The sequence below is a fragment of the Erythrolamprus reginae genome, chromosome 4, assembly GCF_031021105.1.
Source record: "Erythrolamprus reginae isolate rEryReg1 chromosome 4, rEryReg1.hap1, whole genome shotgun sequence".
NCBI lineage: Eukaryota > Metazoa > Chordata > Lepidosauria > Squamata > Dipsadidae > Erythrolamprus > Erythrolamprus reginae.
In genome coordinates this window covers 8,535,912-8,552,354 of record NC_091953.1, presented here as the reverse complement: position 1 = coordinate 8,552,354, position 16,443 = coordinate 8,535,912, and the positions used below count along the sequence as shown (strand labels likewise).

The following is a 16,443-nucleotide window of genomic DNA, read 5'->3' as shown; positions in this document are numbered from 1 at the left end:
AAAAATCTCGCTTATTTGTTTTCCTGGTTTTTTTGATGTGCAAATCTGAGCCAGATAAGTTTCCTTTCCCTGTTTTAAGTCTTATACCCTTCAAAGACTACTTTTAATGTGGCTTTTCCAGCGAGCATCTGCTTTCTATAAGGGTAAAAACAAGGCAATCAGCCAGTGCCTCTTAAATCGAGAGTTTTGTTTTTCAGAAAATCCTGTAGTTGGGAGCAGAGGAGGTGCTAATTATAAGTGGTGTTTTTCTTAAAGCCGAAGTGTTGCTCTTTCAAGGGTTTAAAATAACCGTTTTCCTCCCTGTTCCAACTTCTCATTCAAGGCACACTTTGAAAAGCCTACAAAGTAAAGATGGTTGAGAATATTTGAATCTGTCCATCAGCTTCCTGTACAAACGCCTGAATGAATTATCAGTTTCCGAAGGGAAGAATGAAAGGAGAGACACTTTGGAGTTGAAATTCAAGGCAAAAATAATTCAGACAACTTCCTGATTGATTGATTGATTGATTGATTGGATTTATATGCCGCCCCTCTCCGTGGACTCGGGGTGGCTAACAACAGTGATAAAAACAGCATGTAGAAATCCAATACTAAAACAGCTAAAAACCCTTGTTATAAAACCAATCATACATACAAACACCATGCATAAATTGTAGAAGCCTCGGGGGAAAGAATATCTCAATTCCCCCATGCCTGACGGCAGAGGTGGGTTTTGAGGAGCTTACGAAAGGCAAGGAAGGTGGAGGGGGAGTTGGCATATTTGGGAAAGCCCATGATTGCTCTCGCAGCTGCATTCTGCATGATCTGAAGTTTCCGAACACTTTTTAAAGGTAGCCCCATGTAGAGAGCGTTACAGTAGTCGAGCCTCGAGGTGATGAGGGCATGAGTGACTGTGAGCAGTGACTCCCAGTCCAAATAGGGCCGCAACTGGGCACCAGGCGAACCTGGGCAAACGCCCCCCTCGCCACAGCTGAAAGGTGTTTCTCTAATGTGAGCTATGGATCGAGGAGGACGCCCAAGTTGCGAACCCTCTCTGAGGGGGTCAATGATTCTCCCCCCAGGGTAATGGGCAGACAGATGGAATTGTCCTTGGGAGGCAAGACCCACAGCCACTCCGTCTTGTCTGGATTGAGTTTGAGTTTGTTGACACCCATCCAGGCCCCAACAGCCTCCAGGCACCGGCACATGTATAACTGGGTATCATCGGCATATTGATGATACCTCACCCTATGCCCTTGGATGATCTGGAACTCAAGCGGAACTCATGCGGCAGGAGGCAGTCCTGCAAGTAATCTAATCCAATGCCATGTAGGGCTGTATAGGTCATAACCAACAATTCAAATTGCATCCGGAAACCAATTGGTAGCCTTGGGCATATCTGGGAAGACCCATGAGTGCTCGCGCAGTTGCATTTTGGACAATTTGCATTTTCCAAATACTATTCAAAGAAGAATAGAATAGAATTTTATTGGCCAAGTGTGATTGGACACACAAGGAATTTGTCTTGGTGCAGATGCTCTCAGTGTATATAAAAGAAAAAGATACATTTGTCAAGAATCATGTGGTACAACACTTAATGATTGTCATAGGGGTCAAATAAGCAATGAAGAAACAATAAATTAATAATAATTAATAAATAATTAATAAAATAAAAATCTTACGATATAGCAACAAGTTACAGTCATACAGTCCTAAGTGGGAGGAAATGGGTGATAGGAATGATGAGAAAAACTACTAGAAATATAAGTGCAGATTTAGTAAAAAGTCTGACAGTGTTGGAGGAATTATTTGTTTAGTAGAGTGGTGGCGTTCGGGGAAAAACTGTTCTTGTGTCTAGTTGTCTTGTTGTGCAGTGCTCTGTAGCAACGTTTTGAGGGTAGGAGTTGAAACAGTTTATGTCCAGGATGCGAGGGGTCAGTAAATATTTCCCCCGCCCTCTTTTTGACTCGTGCAGTGTACAGGTCCTCAATGGAAGGCAGGTTGGCAGCAATTGTTTTTTCTGCAGTTCTGATTCTCATCTGAAGTCTGTGTCAGTCCTCATGGGTTGCAGCACCATATAGAGATACCTGGAGATCATCCCATTCTCAAGCCTGATGAGGTCCATCTGATCAGAGAATTGGAAGCCCTGAAGACCCCACAATTATATTTTATTTTTTGGGGAGGGGCAAATGGCAGTGTAATTATAGGAGGACATAGTCTGGAGGGCAGAAGGAAAAGGGGGGACATGAACGAAACATTTTTTTAAAAAAAAAGTTTCTTTATTATATTTTCACATTGAAGAAAATTCAGATCACATTTTGTTCCGTTTTTACAGATTACAAAACTTCTTTGTTAGTGAGTTACATTATTTTTTAACCTACTACATTCATTAGTGTGCATTATTTCTTATACATTTGTGGTCTAATATTTATTACAATTCCTGAATGATAAATAAAAATATTTACAAGGTATCTGTCGTTCATTTCAATTGTACTGTTGCCTGTTATATTATTTCTATATTCTCTTTTGAATCCATTCATGCCATTTTTGCCATGTTCTTTTTGATTTGTTGATTTTATTTCCCTTAATTGAATTAGTAATTTCATCCATTTCCACACAATTATATGTTTTATCTATTATTAAATTTTCCGTTGGGGTCTGTTCGTTTTTCCATAATTGTGCTATTGCTAATCTTGTTGCTGCGTTTATTTGGGTTATAAGAAGTAAGGTTTGTTTGGAGTAATGTATCAAGAAAGACTTCATGAACTCAATCTGTATAGTCTGGAGGACAGAAGGAAAAGGGGGGACATGATCGAAACATTTAAATATGTCAAAGGGTTAAATAAGGTTCAGGAGGGAAGTGTTTTTAATAGGAAAGTGAACACAAGAACAAGGGGACACAATCTGAAGTTAGTTGGGGGAAAGATCAAAGGCAACATGAGAAAATATTATTTTACTGAAAGAGTAGTAGATCCTTGGAACAAACTTCCAGCAGACGTGGTTGGTAAATCCACAGTAACTGAATTTAAACATGCCTGGGATAAACATATATCCATCCTAAGATAAAATACAGAAAATAGCATAAGGGCAGACTAGATGGACCATGAGGTCTTTTTCTGCCGTCAGTCTTCTATGTTTCTATGTTTCTGCCGTCAGTCTTCTATGTTTCTATGTTTCTATTATCGTCTGATTTTCAGTGGGAGGCAAAAGAAAAGTGGATTCTTAAAGAGGGCTTATTCAATTTCACTGCAATTTAATTCTGGATTCTAACTTAACCTTTCTGCAAAACTCTTGACCCCACCGAATAATTAACACGTGTCAGAAATCCTAATTACACTGTTCTCAATGACAGCATCGTATCACCATTTGCTGGCTGGGAACATTATCCATCAGAAGATGAAGTTCTTAACAGCCAAATGTTTCCCGTATTTTTCTTGGGCTCAGTGTGAACGACAACAATATGTTTGCCACGTTTTTTACATGAAGAAGGCATGTTTTAGCAGGCATGAACACTATTTTTTCATAGCGCCAAATTAAAAAGAAGGGCGTCCTCTCTACCTCCTCCTCACCGTTGAAGTAATTTATTTTATTTATGCCTGCCCTTTGTAAACCCGCCAACCTCTTGCGGGCTGCAAGTAATCGCTAATTAGCATTATTTTAATTTTTTTTTGACCAAACTCCACAATCAGGATGTCTAACCCACCCAGAAAAATTATTGCTTCTTGGCGCTGAAACTTTTGGCAACAGTGCAGACATAAATCACATTGTTGGAAAAATTTTCCCGTGCTGATTGCAAAGAGTTGCACTGTGGATGTCTTTCTGATACACCCAAAAGAACATTTCCTGCCATTTTTCATGTAGAACTTTGTGGAGTGCTTATCTTTGACATCCTCAGGAAAGGACTAAATTGGAATGCTTTGAAATTAACCTAGAATAGCCGGTGAACAGTAATCAGCTTCTCGTTTGACCTCTTGACTAAACTCAAAGCAGACTTCCTGACCCCGTATTTTTAGCTTAAGACTGGGTAAAACTCTAGGTTAGAATACGTATACCAAGTCCTTCAGTGTCTGTAAAATTCTTTCCTGGAGTTGATTTTATTTTATTGATTTTATTTTATTTCATTGGATTTGTAAGCCGCCCCTCTCCATAGACTCGTGGCGGCTAACAACAGTAGTAAAACAGCATATGACAATCCAATATTAAAACAGTTAAAAAACCCTTATTGTAAAACCAAACATACATACAGACATACCACGCATAAAATTGTAAAGGCCTAGGGGGAAAGAATATCTCAGTTCCCCCATGCCTGACGGCAGAGGTGGGTTTTAAGAAGCTTACGAAAGGCAAGGAGGGTGGGGGCAGTTCTAATCTCTGGGGGGAGTTGGTTCCAGAGGGTCGGGGCCGCCACAGAGAAGGCTCTTCCCCTGGGTCCCACCAAGCGACATTGTTTAGTTGACAGGACCCGGAGAAGACCCACTCTGTGGGACCTAACTGGTCACTGGGATTCGTACAGCCGAAGGCGGTCCCGGAGATATTCTGGTCCGGTGCCATGAAGGGCTTTATAGGTCATAACCAACACTTTGAATTGTGACCGGAAACTGATCGGCAACCTGTGGAGAGTTGGTGTAACATGGGCATACCTAGGGAAGCCCATGATTGCTCTCGTAGCTGCGTTCTGCACGATCTGAAGTTTCCGAACACTTTTCAAAGGTAGTCCCGCCAGCCAACATTGGTCAGCGGGACCTGGAGAAGGCCAACTCTGTGGGACCTAATTGGCCGCTGGGATTCGTGCGGCAGGAGGCGGTCTCATGTAACATGTATAGGATAGTAGTAGTTTGTATAAACATAACATAAGTAAGAAGTAATTATAAAAGAGGACAGTAGGATAGAGATGGTAGGCATAGTGGTGCGCTTATGCACAACCCTTATGGACCTCTTAGGAACGGAGAGAGGTCGACTGCAGCCCTCCCTATAAAATGAATAATAAAATCTATAAAATAAATACAAATAAAATGTAAAAAATTAAATAAATAAAATATAAATGAAATGTAAAATCTGTAAAACAAATAGTTAACTATTCAACTATGAAGGGGATGCTGCTGTTTTCCAGAACTAGAGTGTTTTGGAGATTGCAAAATATTGTAGTTTTAAAGCAATGCATGAATATTTTGGCCAAAAGTATGGAAATAGGTGGACCCCAATGAAACGATCATTTTATGCAAAGTTTTATACAGCTGGAAAACAATTTTTTCCCCTGCAGATAATCGTGCAACTGTTAAGCACAGCACACAAAAGGAGCATTTTATGGTTCAAAGAGAATCAAAAAACAGCAGAATGGTGAATATAGATGTTGGAAAATATTAACACAGAACAGAGAAGGAATTCATTTCTAAAGTTTACCATGTCTGAATCATACCGTAGATATTCCAGAGGCAATAAGAATAAAACAAGTAGAGGGGGAGGCGGGTTGCTCTTTTTATGGCTTTTAATTAAATCATGGAAGTATTATTTTGTAAATCTTGAATGGAACCCGAACTTTTAAAATGTGGTATTTTAGACTAAAGGAAGAATGTGCTTGGTGAATAAGAAGTTGGATTCAGTGAGAACCCCTTTTTCCCAGGAAGTGATATAAAATCTCACCATTTATTTACCGACTATTATTCACTTACTATTCATTTACTATCACATCATGTTAAGTTAGAATGTGGCTTGTTTGATTTGAGCAGAGTGCAGTGCACGAACTAAGCCATTGCGTATCACGTTTCAGATTCTCGCATCATAGCATGTGCCTGAAGTTGCCAGTTGTGGTTTGTTTCATGAATCCAGGTTCTACATTTGATTTTAATTTCTGCGATGGTTGTGAGCCACCCAGAAACACTGGAAGACAAAGAACCTTTAATAAATTATGGTTGGTCACATAGCCAGTTGGATGTTTAGTCTGGATTTGGGCATTTTTATCCACCTATCAAGTCTTTTCCAAGAATCTGGGATAGGCAGAGGCAGATATTTGATGGTATTAAAGGTATCATTACAGGATATTATTATTATTGTTGTTGCTGCTGCTGTTTTGTTGTTGTTGTTGTTGTTGTTGTTGTTGTTATTATGTCAGTACAACACAGCAAACGAGATCACTATGCTGGATTTCGTATTTCATCACCAGTCGGGCGCTTCCCAAGCACCTAGGACTGTGTGATGTAGCAGCGAATTATGTTTGCCGATCCCAGTAAAGCGGCCTTTTGCAATTGACAGATGGAGATTTTGTCAATTCCAATGGTTTTCAAATGTCCGCTGAGATCCTTTGGCACAACGCCCAGCGTGCCAAGTACCACTGGGACCACTTTCACGGGCTTATGCCAGAGTTGTTGCAGCTCGATTTTTAGATCTTCGTATTTCACTAATTTCTCTAGCTGCTTCTCCTCAATTCTGCTGTCTCCTGGGATTGCGATGTCGATGATCCATACTTTTTTTTTCTCCACGATCACAATGTCTGGTGTGTTATGCTTCAGAATTCGGTCAGTCTGAAGTCGGAAGTCCCACAGTAATTTTGCTTGCTCATTTTCGACCACTCTTTCGGGCTTATGATCCCACCAGTTCTTTGCCACTGGTAAATGGTAGTTCCGGCACAAGTTCCAGTGGATCATCTGTGCCACAGCATCATGTCTATGCTTGTAGTCAGTCTGTGCGATCTTTTTGCAGCAGCTGAGTATGTGATCAATTGTTTCATCTGTTTAACACATACTCAGTTGCTATTATGATTATTATTGATAAATAATGGATAAGAAAGACAAAAAAAGTCTGGACAACAGATGGCAGTACTTGGAGGCAGCAGAATAGTAGAGATGTCTCCTAATCATCTTTGCCGCTCTTCTCTGCACTTTTTCTAGAGTCTCAACATCCTTTTTGCATCGTGGTGACCAAAACTGAATACAGCATTCCAAGTGTGGCTTTACCAAAGCTTTATAAAGTAGTATTAACACTTCACGCAATCTTGATTCTATCCCTCTGTTAATGCAGCCTAGAACTGTGTTGGCTTTTTTGGCAGCTGCTGCACACAGCTGGCTCATGTTTAAATGGTTGTCCACCAGAGCTCCAAGATCCCTCTCACAGTTACTACTGTTGAGCAATGTACCACATACACTGTACCTGTGTGTTTTGTTTTTCTTGCCTAAATGTAGAATCTTCCTTTTTTCACCATTGAATTTCATTTTGTTAGATAGCGCCCGTTGTTCAAGTTTGTCAAGATCCTTCTGTATTTTGCGCCTATCTTCTGGAGTGTTGGCTATTTCTGCCAGTTTGGTGTCACCTGCCGACAGTTTACGATGGTTGCCATGTGTTTGACATCACCTGATTGCAAATTTGGAACCGTCTCACAAGCAAAGTCAGTTTGGGGGAAATTGGATTTGCTTAATAATGGTATGGATTCCCCTACCCACCATAGCAATTCATTTAACAACTGCAGTAAAAAAAAAAGTAATATAATTTTGGTCCACTCACATGACAACTCATTTAATGACCATATTAGTTAGCAACCAAAATTCCAGTCCTGATTGTGGTCATACCTGTATAGTGGTACCTCTACCTAAGAACGCCTCTACTTACGAACTTACGGTATTCAAGATTTTTTTGCCTCTTCTCAAGAACCATTTTCCACTTACAAACCTGAGCCTCCGAAACCGTAACCGGAAAAGGCAGGGAGAAGCCTCCGTGGGGCCTCTCTAGGAATCTCCTGGGAGGAAACAGGGCTGGAAAAGGCAGGGAGAAACCTCTGTGGGGACTTTCTAGGAATCTCCTGGGAAGAAACAGGGCCGGAAAAGGCTGCGAGAAGCCCTGTGGGGACTTTCTAGGAATCTCCTGGGAGGAAACAGAGCCGGAAAAGGCAGGGAGAAGCCTCTGTGGGGACTTTCTAGGAATCTCCTGGGAGGAAACAGGGCCGGAAAAGGCTGCGAGAAGCCCTGTGGGGCCTCTCTAAGAATCTCCTGGGAGGAAACAGGGCCTCCACCCTCCCTCTTCTTCTTATAAACCTTTCTACTTAAGAACCTGGTCATAGAACGAATTAAGTTTGTAAGTATTTTTCTACCCTGCCATTAAAATTTCCTGTGCTTCTAGGAGTTAAAAAAAAAAGATCTCCCAAATGTCTTTCTGTTGTAATGACACTGAAAAATGATTTTGATTATAGGCAGAAATCCAGCCGTAGGGCCAAGACTGTATGGCACATCTTAGTTACAGCTAATTTTGTTTCCAGTGAGAAGGAGGAAATAGTGCAGTGTCTGTATGTGGAATATAAAGGGAGAAAGAGGAGAGACATTTGCTACTCGTTTCTAAAAAGCCAAATGAATAGAAAAACATCAATTTATGTCCAAAGGAACAAAAATAAAAAGCACCCCATTGAAAATCCTGTCCCTTTTTAAGTGCCTTCCTTACTAAACTGAAGTGAAAAAAAGAGAAGAGCGGAGAAAAGAGAAGTGAAAAGGAGGGGAGGGGGAATGGAAGAGGAGGAAAGGATAGAATAGAATAAGGGGAGAGAAGATAAATAATGAATGGAATGGAAGAGAAGGAAAGAGAAATAATGAGTGGAACGGAAGAGAAAAATAATGAATGGAAGAGGAAGGGAACATAAATAATGAATGGAAGGGAAGAGAAGAGAAGAGAAAAATAATGAATGGAATGGAAGAGAAAGAAAGAGAAATAATGAATGGAAGGGAAGAGGAGAGAAGAGAAAAGAAGAGAAAAATAATTAATGGAATGGAAGAGAAAGAAAGAGAAATAATGAATGGAAGGGAAGAGGAGAGAAGAGAAAAGAAGAGAAAAATAATTAATGGAATGGAAGAGAAAGAAAGAGAAATAATGAATGGAAGGGAAGAGGAGAGAAGAGAAAAGAAGAGAAAAATAATGAATGGAATGGAAGAGAAAGAAAGAGAAATAATGAATGGAAGGGAAGAGAAGAGAAAAGAAGAGAAAAATAATGAATGGAATGGAAGAGAAAGAAAGAGAAATAATGAATGGAAGGGAAGAGGAGAGAAGAGAAAAGAAGAGAAAAATAATGAATGGAATGGAAGAGAAAGAAAGAGAAATAATGAATGGAAGGGAAGAGGAGAGAAGAGAAGAGAAAAATAATGAATGGAATGGAAGAGAAAGAAAGAGAAATAATGAATGGAAGGGAAGAGGAGAGAAGAGAAAAGAAGAAAAAAATAATGAATGGAATGGAAGAGAAAGAAAGAGAAATAATGAATGGAAGGGAAGAGAAGAGAAAAGAAGAGAAAAATAATGAATGGAATGGAAGAGAAAGAAAGAGAAATAATGAATGGAAGGGAAGAGGAGAGAAGAGAAAAGAAGAGAAAAATAATGAATGGAATGGAAGAGAAAGAAAGAGAAATAATGAATGGAAGGGAAGAGGAGAGAAGAGAAGAGAAAAATAATGAATGGAATGGAAGAGAAAGAAAGAGAAATAATGAATGGAAGGGAAGAGGAGAGAAGAGAAAAGAAGAGAAAAATAATGAATGGAATGGAAGAGAAAGAAAGAGAAATAATGAATGGAAGGGAAGAGAAGAGAAAAGAAGAGAAAAATAATGAATGGAATGGAAGAGAAAGAAAGAGAAATAATGAATGGAAGGGAAGAGGAGAGAAGAGAAAAGAAGAAAAAAATAATGAATGGAATGGAAGAGAAAGAAAGAGAAATAATGAATGGAAGGGAAGAGAAGAGAAAAGAAGAGAAAAATAATGAATGGAATGGAAGAGAAAGAAAGAGAAATAATGAATGGAAGGGAAGAGGAGAGAAGAGAAAAGAAGAGAAAAATAATGAATGGAATGGAAGAGAAGGGAAGAGAAATAATGAATGGAAGGGAAGAGAAGAGAAGGGAGGAGAAATGAATGGAAGAGAAGAGAAGAGAAAAGAGAAGTGAAAAGGAGGGGAGGGGGAGGGAATGGAAGAGGAGGAAAGGATAGAATAGAATAAGGGAAGGGAAGACAAGAGGCTGAATAGATTGCAAGCAGATCACCTTGGGATTCCTTCTTTTTTCCCCCATCCCATTGTTGACACCTCTATGATGTCTTGTCTTGTTTTTGGGTATCAAAAATTGGCACTTTATCAATATTCGAAAGAACGGCCTGATCAAAAGTTGGCATTTGGACTTCAAGGTCAAAAGAGAGCAAAGTTCACCCGGCAGGCTTCTGACTGACGCACAAAACACTTCACAGTCGAGATTTGCTGGACTTAAAAAGCAACATCAGGAAATAATCACACAGGGAAACGGATGCCTTACGGCTAGCCATGTTTCCTTTGGCATTAGCTGGCAATTTGGACTCAGCCTCCAGAATTTTCTCATCCTAGAATTTAGGGGTTTGTTTGTTTGTTTTTTAAACTAACTACAGTGGCACCTCTACCTAAGAACGCCACTACTTACGAACTTTCCTAGATAAGAACCGGGTGTTCAAGATTTTTTTTTGCCTCTTCTCAAGAACCATTTTTTACTTACAAACCTGAGCCTCTGAAACGGTAACTGGAAAAGGCAGAGAGAAGCCTCCGTGGGGCCTCTCTGGGAATCTCCTGGGAGGAAACAGGGCTGGAAAAGGCAGAGAGAAGCCTCCGTGGGGCCTCTCTGGGAATCTCCTGGGAGGAAACAGGGCCGGAAAAGGCAGAGAGAAGCCTCCGTGGGGCCTCTCTGGGAATCTCCTGGGAGGAAACAGGGCCGGAAAAGGCAGAGAGAAGCCTCCGTGGGGCCTCTCTGGGAATCTCCTGGGACGAAACACGTCCGGAAAAGGCAGAGAGAAGCTTCCGTGGGGCCTCTCTCGGAATCTCCTGGGAGGAAACACGGCCGGAAAAGGCAGAGAGAAGCCTCTGTGGGGCCTCTCTAAGAATCTCCTGGGAGGAAACAGGGCTGGAAAAGGCAGAGAGAAGCCTCTGTGGGGCCTCTCTGGGAATCTCCTGGGAGGAAACGTGGCCGGAAAAGGCAGAGAGAAGCCTCTGTGGGGCCTCTCTAAGAATCTCCTGGGAGGAAACAGGGCTGGAAAAGGCAGAGAGAAGCCTCTGTGGGGCCTCTCTGGGAATCTCCTGGGAGGAAACACGGCCGGAAAAGGCAGAGAGAAGCTTCCGTGGGGCCTCTCTCGGAATCTCCTGGGAGGAAACACGGCCGGAAAAGGCAGAGAGAAGCCTCTGTGGGGCCTCTCTCGGAATCTCCTGGGAGGAAACACGGACGGAAAAGGCAGAGAGAAGCCTCTGTGGGGCCTCTCTAAGAATCTCCTGGGAGGAAACAGGGCTGGAAAAGGCAGAGAGAAGCCTCTTTGGGGCCTCTCTAGGAATCTCCTGGAAGGAAACAGGGCCTCCACCCTCCCTGTGGTTTTCCCAATGGCACGCATTATTTGTTTTTACATTGATTCCTATGGGAAAAATTGCTTCTTCTTACAAACTTTTCTACTTAAGAACCTGGTCACGGAACAAATTAAGTTCGCAAGTAGAGATACTACTGTATTCGGCTCAGTGGGCATCGTAAGTGAAGGGTTACCTGTAGTAAGGATTTATTCCACAAATCGTGCAGACTTTCCTTGCCCAGAGCTGTTTGCCTGACTTATCAAATGCTGCGTATCGCTGAAGAACCTTTTAAACAATTGAATATTGATGACTGTTCAGTGCAATTCCTGGCTCAACTTTTGCTTCAACTTGGCAAAAACTCTCCCATCTTCAGTAACTTTTTGCGTTTCCTTGTCTTTTGGAATGATGCAAAGTCTTTCTTGGAGCCATTGCGGTGACTAAACACAGCGCATTAACGACGCTCCTGCCAAAAATAATGTTGTTTTCATTTAAGTTATTGCAACGGGGAGAATTTTAAAAAATGAAGCACACACATTATGTAAAGCATCCTATTTTGGAAGTCGCCAAGGGAGGTTAGGTGACTCATAGCTCCCACATAACAGCAAACAAATTCTGCTATCTTAAATAGTATGTGGAGATTTATTGGGGCTAATTGGACAAAAATATATATTTTTTAAATTCAGACTTGGCTTTTCCTTTCTGTTCTTTGGAAATATTTTCAATGTTTTTTTTAAAAATCATTGCTATTAACATAGAAGCACAATATATATACATTTTCTCAGTTTTCTCTCGTTTCTAATTTTATTACTCCTGGACTTGTGCCGCAATCTAAATACCAAGGATCAAATATGTTTTGGAGTGGATGTTGGCACCATCTTGTAGAAATCATAGCTTTTCCCAGGCTTACACAATTGCATAGTCCATGAAATTAATTTATTTTTATTTTATTTATTCATTTATTTTGTCCAATACACAATACATATTGAAGAGGATAGACATGAAGTATTATATATAAAGAAAAGATATAAAAGTAGAGGAGAAGATATATGAAAGGAAGAAAAGATATATGAGATACAAGATATGGAGAGACAATTGGACAGGGGACGAAAGGCACTTATGTACGCCCCTTACTGACCTCTTAGGAACCTGGAGAGGTCAGTCGTGGATAGTCTAAGGGAGAAATGCTGGGGGTTAGGGGTTGACACTACTGAGTCCGGTAATGAGTTCCACGCTTCGACAACTCGATTGCTAAAGTCATATTTTTTACAGTCAAGCTTGGAGCGATTAATATTAAGTTTGAATTTATTGTGTGCTCTTGTGTTGTTGCGGTTGAAGCTGAAGTAGTCATTGACAGGCGGGACGTTGCAGCATATGATTTTGTGGGCAATACTTAGGTCGTGTTTTGGGCGTCGTAGTTCTAAGCTTTCTAGACCTAGGATTGATAGTCTGCTTTCGTAGGGCATTCTGTGTCGAGTGGAGGAGTGAAGGGCTCTTCTGATGAAGTATCTTTGGACATTTTCTAGGGTGTTGATGTCCGAGATGTGGTATGGGTTCCAGACAGATGAACTGTATTCAAGGATTGGTCTGGCAAAAGTTTTGTAGGCTCTGGTGAGTAGTGTGAGATTGCCGGAGCAGAAGCTGCGTAGGATCAGGTTAACAACTCTAGAAGCCTTTTTGGCGATATTGTTGAGGTGGGCTTTAGCACTTAGGTCATTTGATATTAGTATTCCAAGGACTTTTACTGAGTGGGAGTTGGCTGTGAGATTTTGTTTATTCAGTTTATATATGAGATTTGGATTCTTTTTACCGATGTGGAGGGTAGAACATTTGTTGGTTGATATTTGAAGTTGCCATGTGACCAATCTAAGACAAAGTCGAGGTCTTTTTGGAGAGTAGATGTGTTGTCCGTGGTGTTGAATAGTTTTACATTGTCGGCGAAAAGAACACATTTGAAATAGAGACATTTGGTGTAAAGTTATGCCAACGGATGTGAGGTGAGCAGCTATGCACACTCCAAATCCCTTTTTCCCATCTTTGATCCCAGATTTAATGCCCAATTCCCTTCACTTTCATAACTTACTCACTTTAGGAGAAACCCTCCCATCCTACCACCTCTCACAATACTAGACAACACAGTATCAACAGCAGAAACCCTTCAAATTTCTAGGTTCTATTACATCTCAAGATCTAAAATGGTCAGCTTACATCAAAAACGTCATCAAAAAAGCACAACAAAGAATGTTCTTTCTGCGCCAGCTCAGGAAGCTCAAACTGTCCAAGGAGCTGCTGATACAGTTCTACAGAGGAATCATTGAGTCTGTCATCTGCACCTCCATCACTGTCTGGTTTGGTGCTGCAACCCAACAGGACTGACGCAGATAATCAGAACTTCAGAAAAAACACTTGCTGCCAACCTGCCTTCCATTGAGAACCGGTATACTGCACGAGTCAAAAAGAGGGCGGTGAAAACATTTACTGACCCCTCACATCCTGGACTTAAACTCCTACCCTCAAAACGTCACTATAGAGCACCGCACACCAAGACAACTAAACACAAGAACAGTTTTTTCCCCGAATGCCATCACTCTGCTAAACAAAATTTATTATTTATTTATTTTATTTATTCATTAATTGGATTTGTATGCCACGCCATCACTCTGCTAAACAAATAATTCCCTCAATACTGTCAAATGATCTACTATCTATCTATCTATCTATCTATCTATCTATCTATCTATCTATCTATCTATCTATCTATCTATCTAATTAGATAGATAGATAGATAGATAGATAGATAGATAGATAGATAGATAGATAGATAGATAGATAGATAGATACATAGATACATAGATAGATACATAGATAGATACATAGATAGATACATAGATAGATACATAGATACATAGATAGTAATAATTGGATCTATATGCCGCCCCTCTCCGAGGACTCACAACATATATAGAAACATAGTAATACATCTAATCCAATTAATATAATTAAAACCCTAAAAATCCTAAAATAATTTAAAACATTCATTATCATTCACTCCATAAAACATACTTTAAAAAAACCCCTGTAATTTGACTGTAACTTGCTATTTGTATCCTTTTTTTATTAATATTGATAATTTCCTCACTGCTTATTTGACCCCTTTGACAATCATTAAATGTTTTACCCCATGATTGTTGGCAAATGTATCTTTTTTTTAATGTACACTGAGAACATATGCACCAAAGACAAATTCCTTATGTGTCCAATCACACTTGGCCAATAAAGAATTCTGTTCTATTCCATCATCTGTTTAGTGATGGCATTTTTAGGCATTTTAATCAAGGATATGCTCAAATATATAGAGAAGGAATCTATACATGGTACTTAAATTTTAGTGTTTCTCTCTCTTTGTTTATTTTTATTTTTTAAAATATCTTTATCGATTATTAACATTAAAAAGAAGACAAAACAAATACAGAACAATGACTAAAGACAAAAATAAAACAAACATGAATTTGCCAACCTACTTGTTGACATTGCAACTACAACTTTCAAACTATTATTTTCTATATTCATTTACATGAGTCTTGGCCATGTTAATTTCACACTTATGTCCAGTATTTATTTATTTATTTATTCATTCATTCATTCATTCATTCTTTGGGGGAAAGATCAAAAGCAACATGAGAAAAAATTATTTTACTGAAAGAGTAGTAGATCCTTGGAAAAAACTTCCAGAAGACATGGTTGGTAAATCCACAGTAACTGAATTTAAACATGCCTGGGATAAACATAGATCCATCCTAAGATAAAATACAAAAAATAGTATAAGGGCAGACTAGATGGATCATGAGGTCTTTTTCTGCCGTCAGTCTTCTATGTTTCCATTCATTCAATCATTCATTCATTCATTCATGTTTTTTTTAATTTATATATTTATAAAAAAGGAATAATAAGGAATAACAAGATTGCTAAAGAATAATACATTTGACTGTAATATGAATATTTATAATTATATTTATATTTTTAATATTTATAATTTAATATTTATAATTATAAATAATATAATATTTATATATCTCTTTTAAGAGACTGGTTCTGTTGCATTGTTTTAACCCACCCATCCTCTCTTCCATCCTAGGGCATGGCCTTCACCCTTCAAGAGAGGCTCCAGCTGGGCATACACGGTCTTCTCCCACCTTGCTTCCTGAGCCAAGATGTTCAAGTTTTCCGGGTCCTGAAAAGCTACGAGACCAAATCCAATGATCTAGACAAGTGAGCAGAAGTGAGCTGGGGATGCGTGCATAAATCTTATCTTTGGAACTAGAGACTCTGGAACTTGGGTGTTGACCCTTTTGCGGTTGTGGAGAAATTGCCAATTCGCTGGCATCTCACCAGGCATTTGTTCATAGGGGTCTAGCTGTTCCCAGATCAGTCTCAAAATCTCTGTGCTATGTTTTGTTTCGGGTTCCTGTGGAGGTATCCATCCAACAGAAATAGTAAACTGACCCCAGCTTATCCCCATGGTGTTCACACATTTTCCCCGCATAGATAAGGACTTCCTTGAAGTGTTATTACAATGTGACCTCTCGTAGCCGCTTCTTCGACCGGATTATTCTTCTCTGGGCTGTAAACGTGGCAGAAGCTTTTGAACTTTTTAAAGAACTTTCCTGGAATAAACATATATCCATTCTAAGATAAAATACAGGAAATAGTATAAGGGCAGACTAGATGGACCATGAGGTCTTTTTCTGCCGTCAATCTTCTATGTTTCTATGTTTCTACATCACCAGTAGGATAACTAGTCTACGGAGAGGGGAGGCATACAAATCCAATAAATAAATAATAAATAAACTGTAGGATATTTTTTTTAACGTAGCATCCTACAACATTTGTAAAAGGAAGAGCACACCCTTCCTCCCTAAAACATATAGAGAACGTTTGCTGGAATTTGGGGTGTTTACTTTAATGAAAAGAAGGACGAGTTAGAACAATTACTCAGTTAACCAACTTAGCAATAGCAGTAGCATTTAGACTTATATACCACTTCATAGTGCTTTTACAGCCCTCTCTAAACGGTTTAGAGAATCAGCATATTGCCCCCAACCATCTGGGTTCTCATTTTACCCACCTCAGAAGGATGGAAGGCTGAGTCAACCTTGAGACGG

The 16,443-nt window shown here is 39.7% G+C and overlaps 1 protein-coding gene across 1 annotated transcript in view; it reads left to right on the top strand.

Moving 5' to 3' along the window:
- The window catches only part of ME3 (malic enzyme 3), a 101,500-nt gene that overhangs the window by 26,799 nt on the left and 58,258 nt on the right, over positions 1-16,443 (top strand). The window contains exon 3 of the mRNA XM_070749571.1: positions 15,417-15,550. Within this exon, the coding sequence (XP_070605672.1) occupies positions 15,417-15,550 (134 nt within the window). The remainder of the gene's footprint in view (positions 1-15,416; positions 15,551-16,443) is intronic.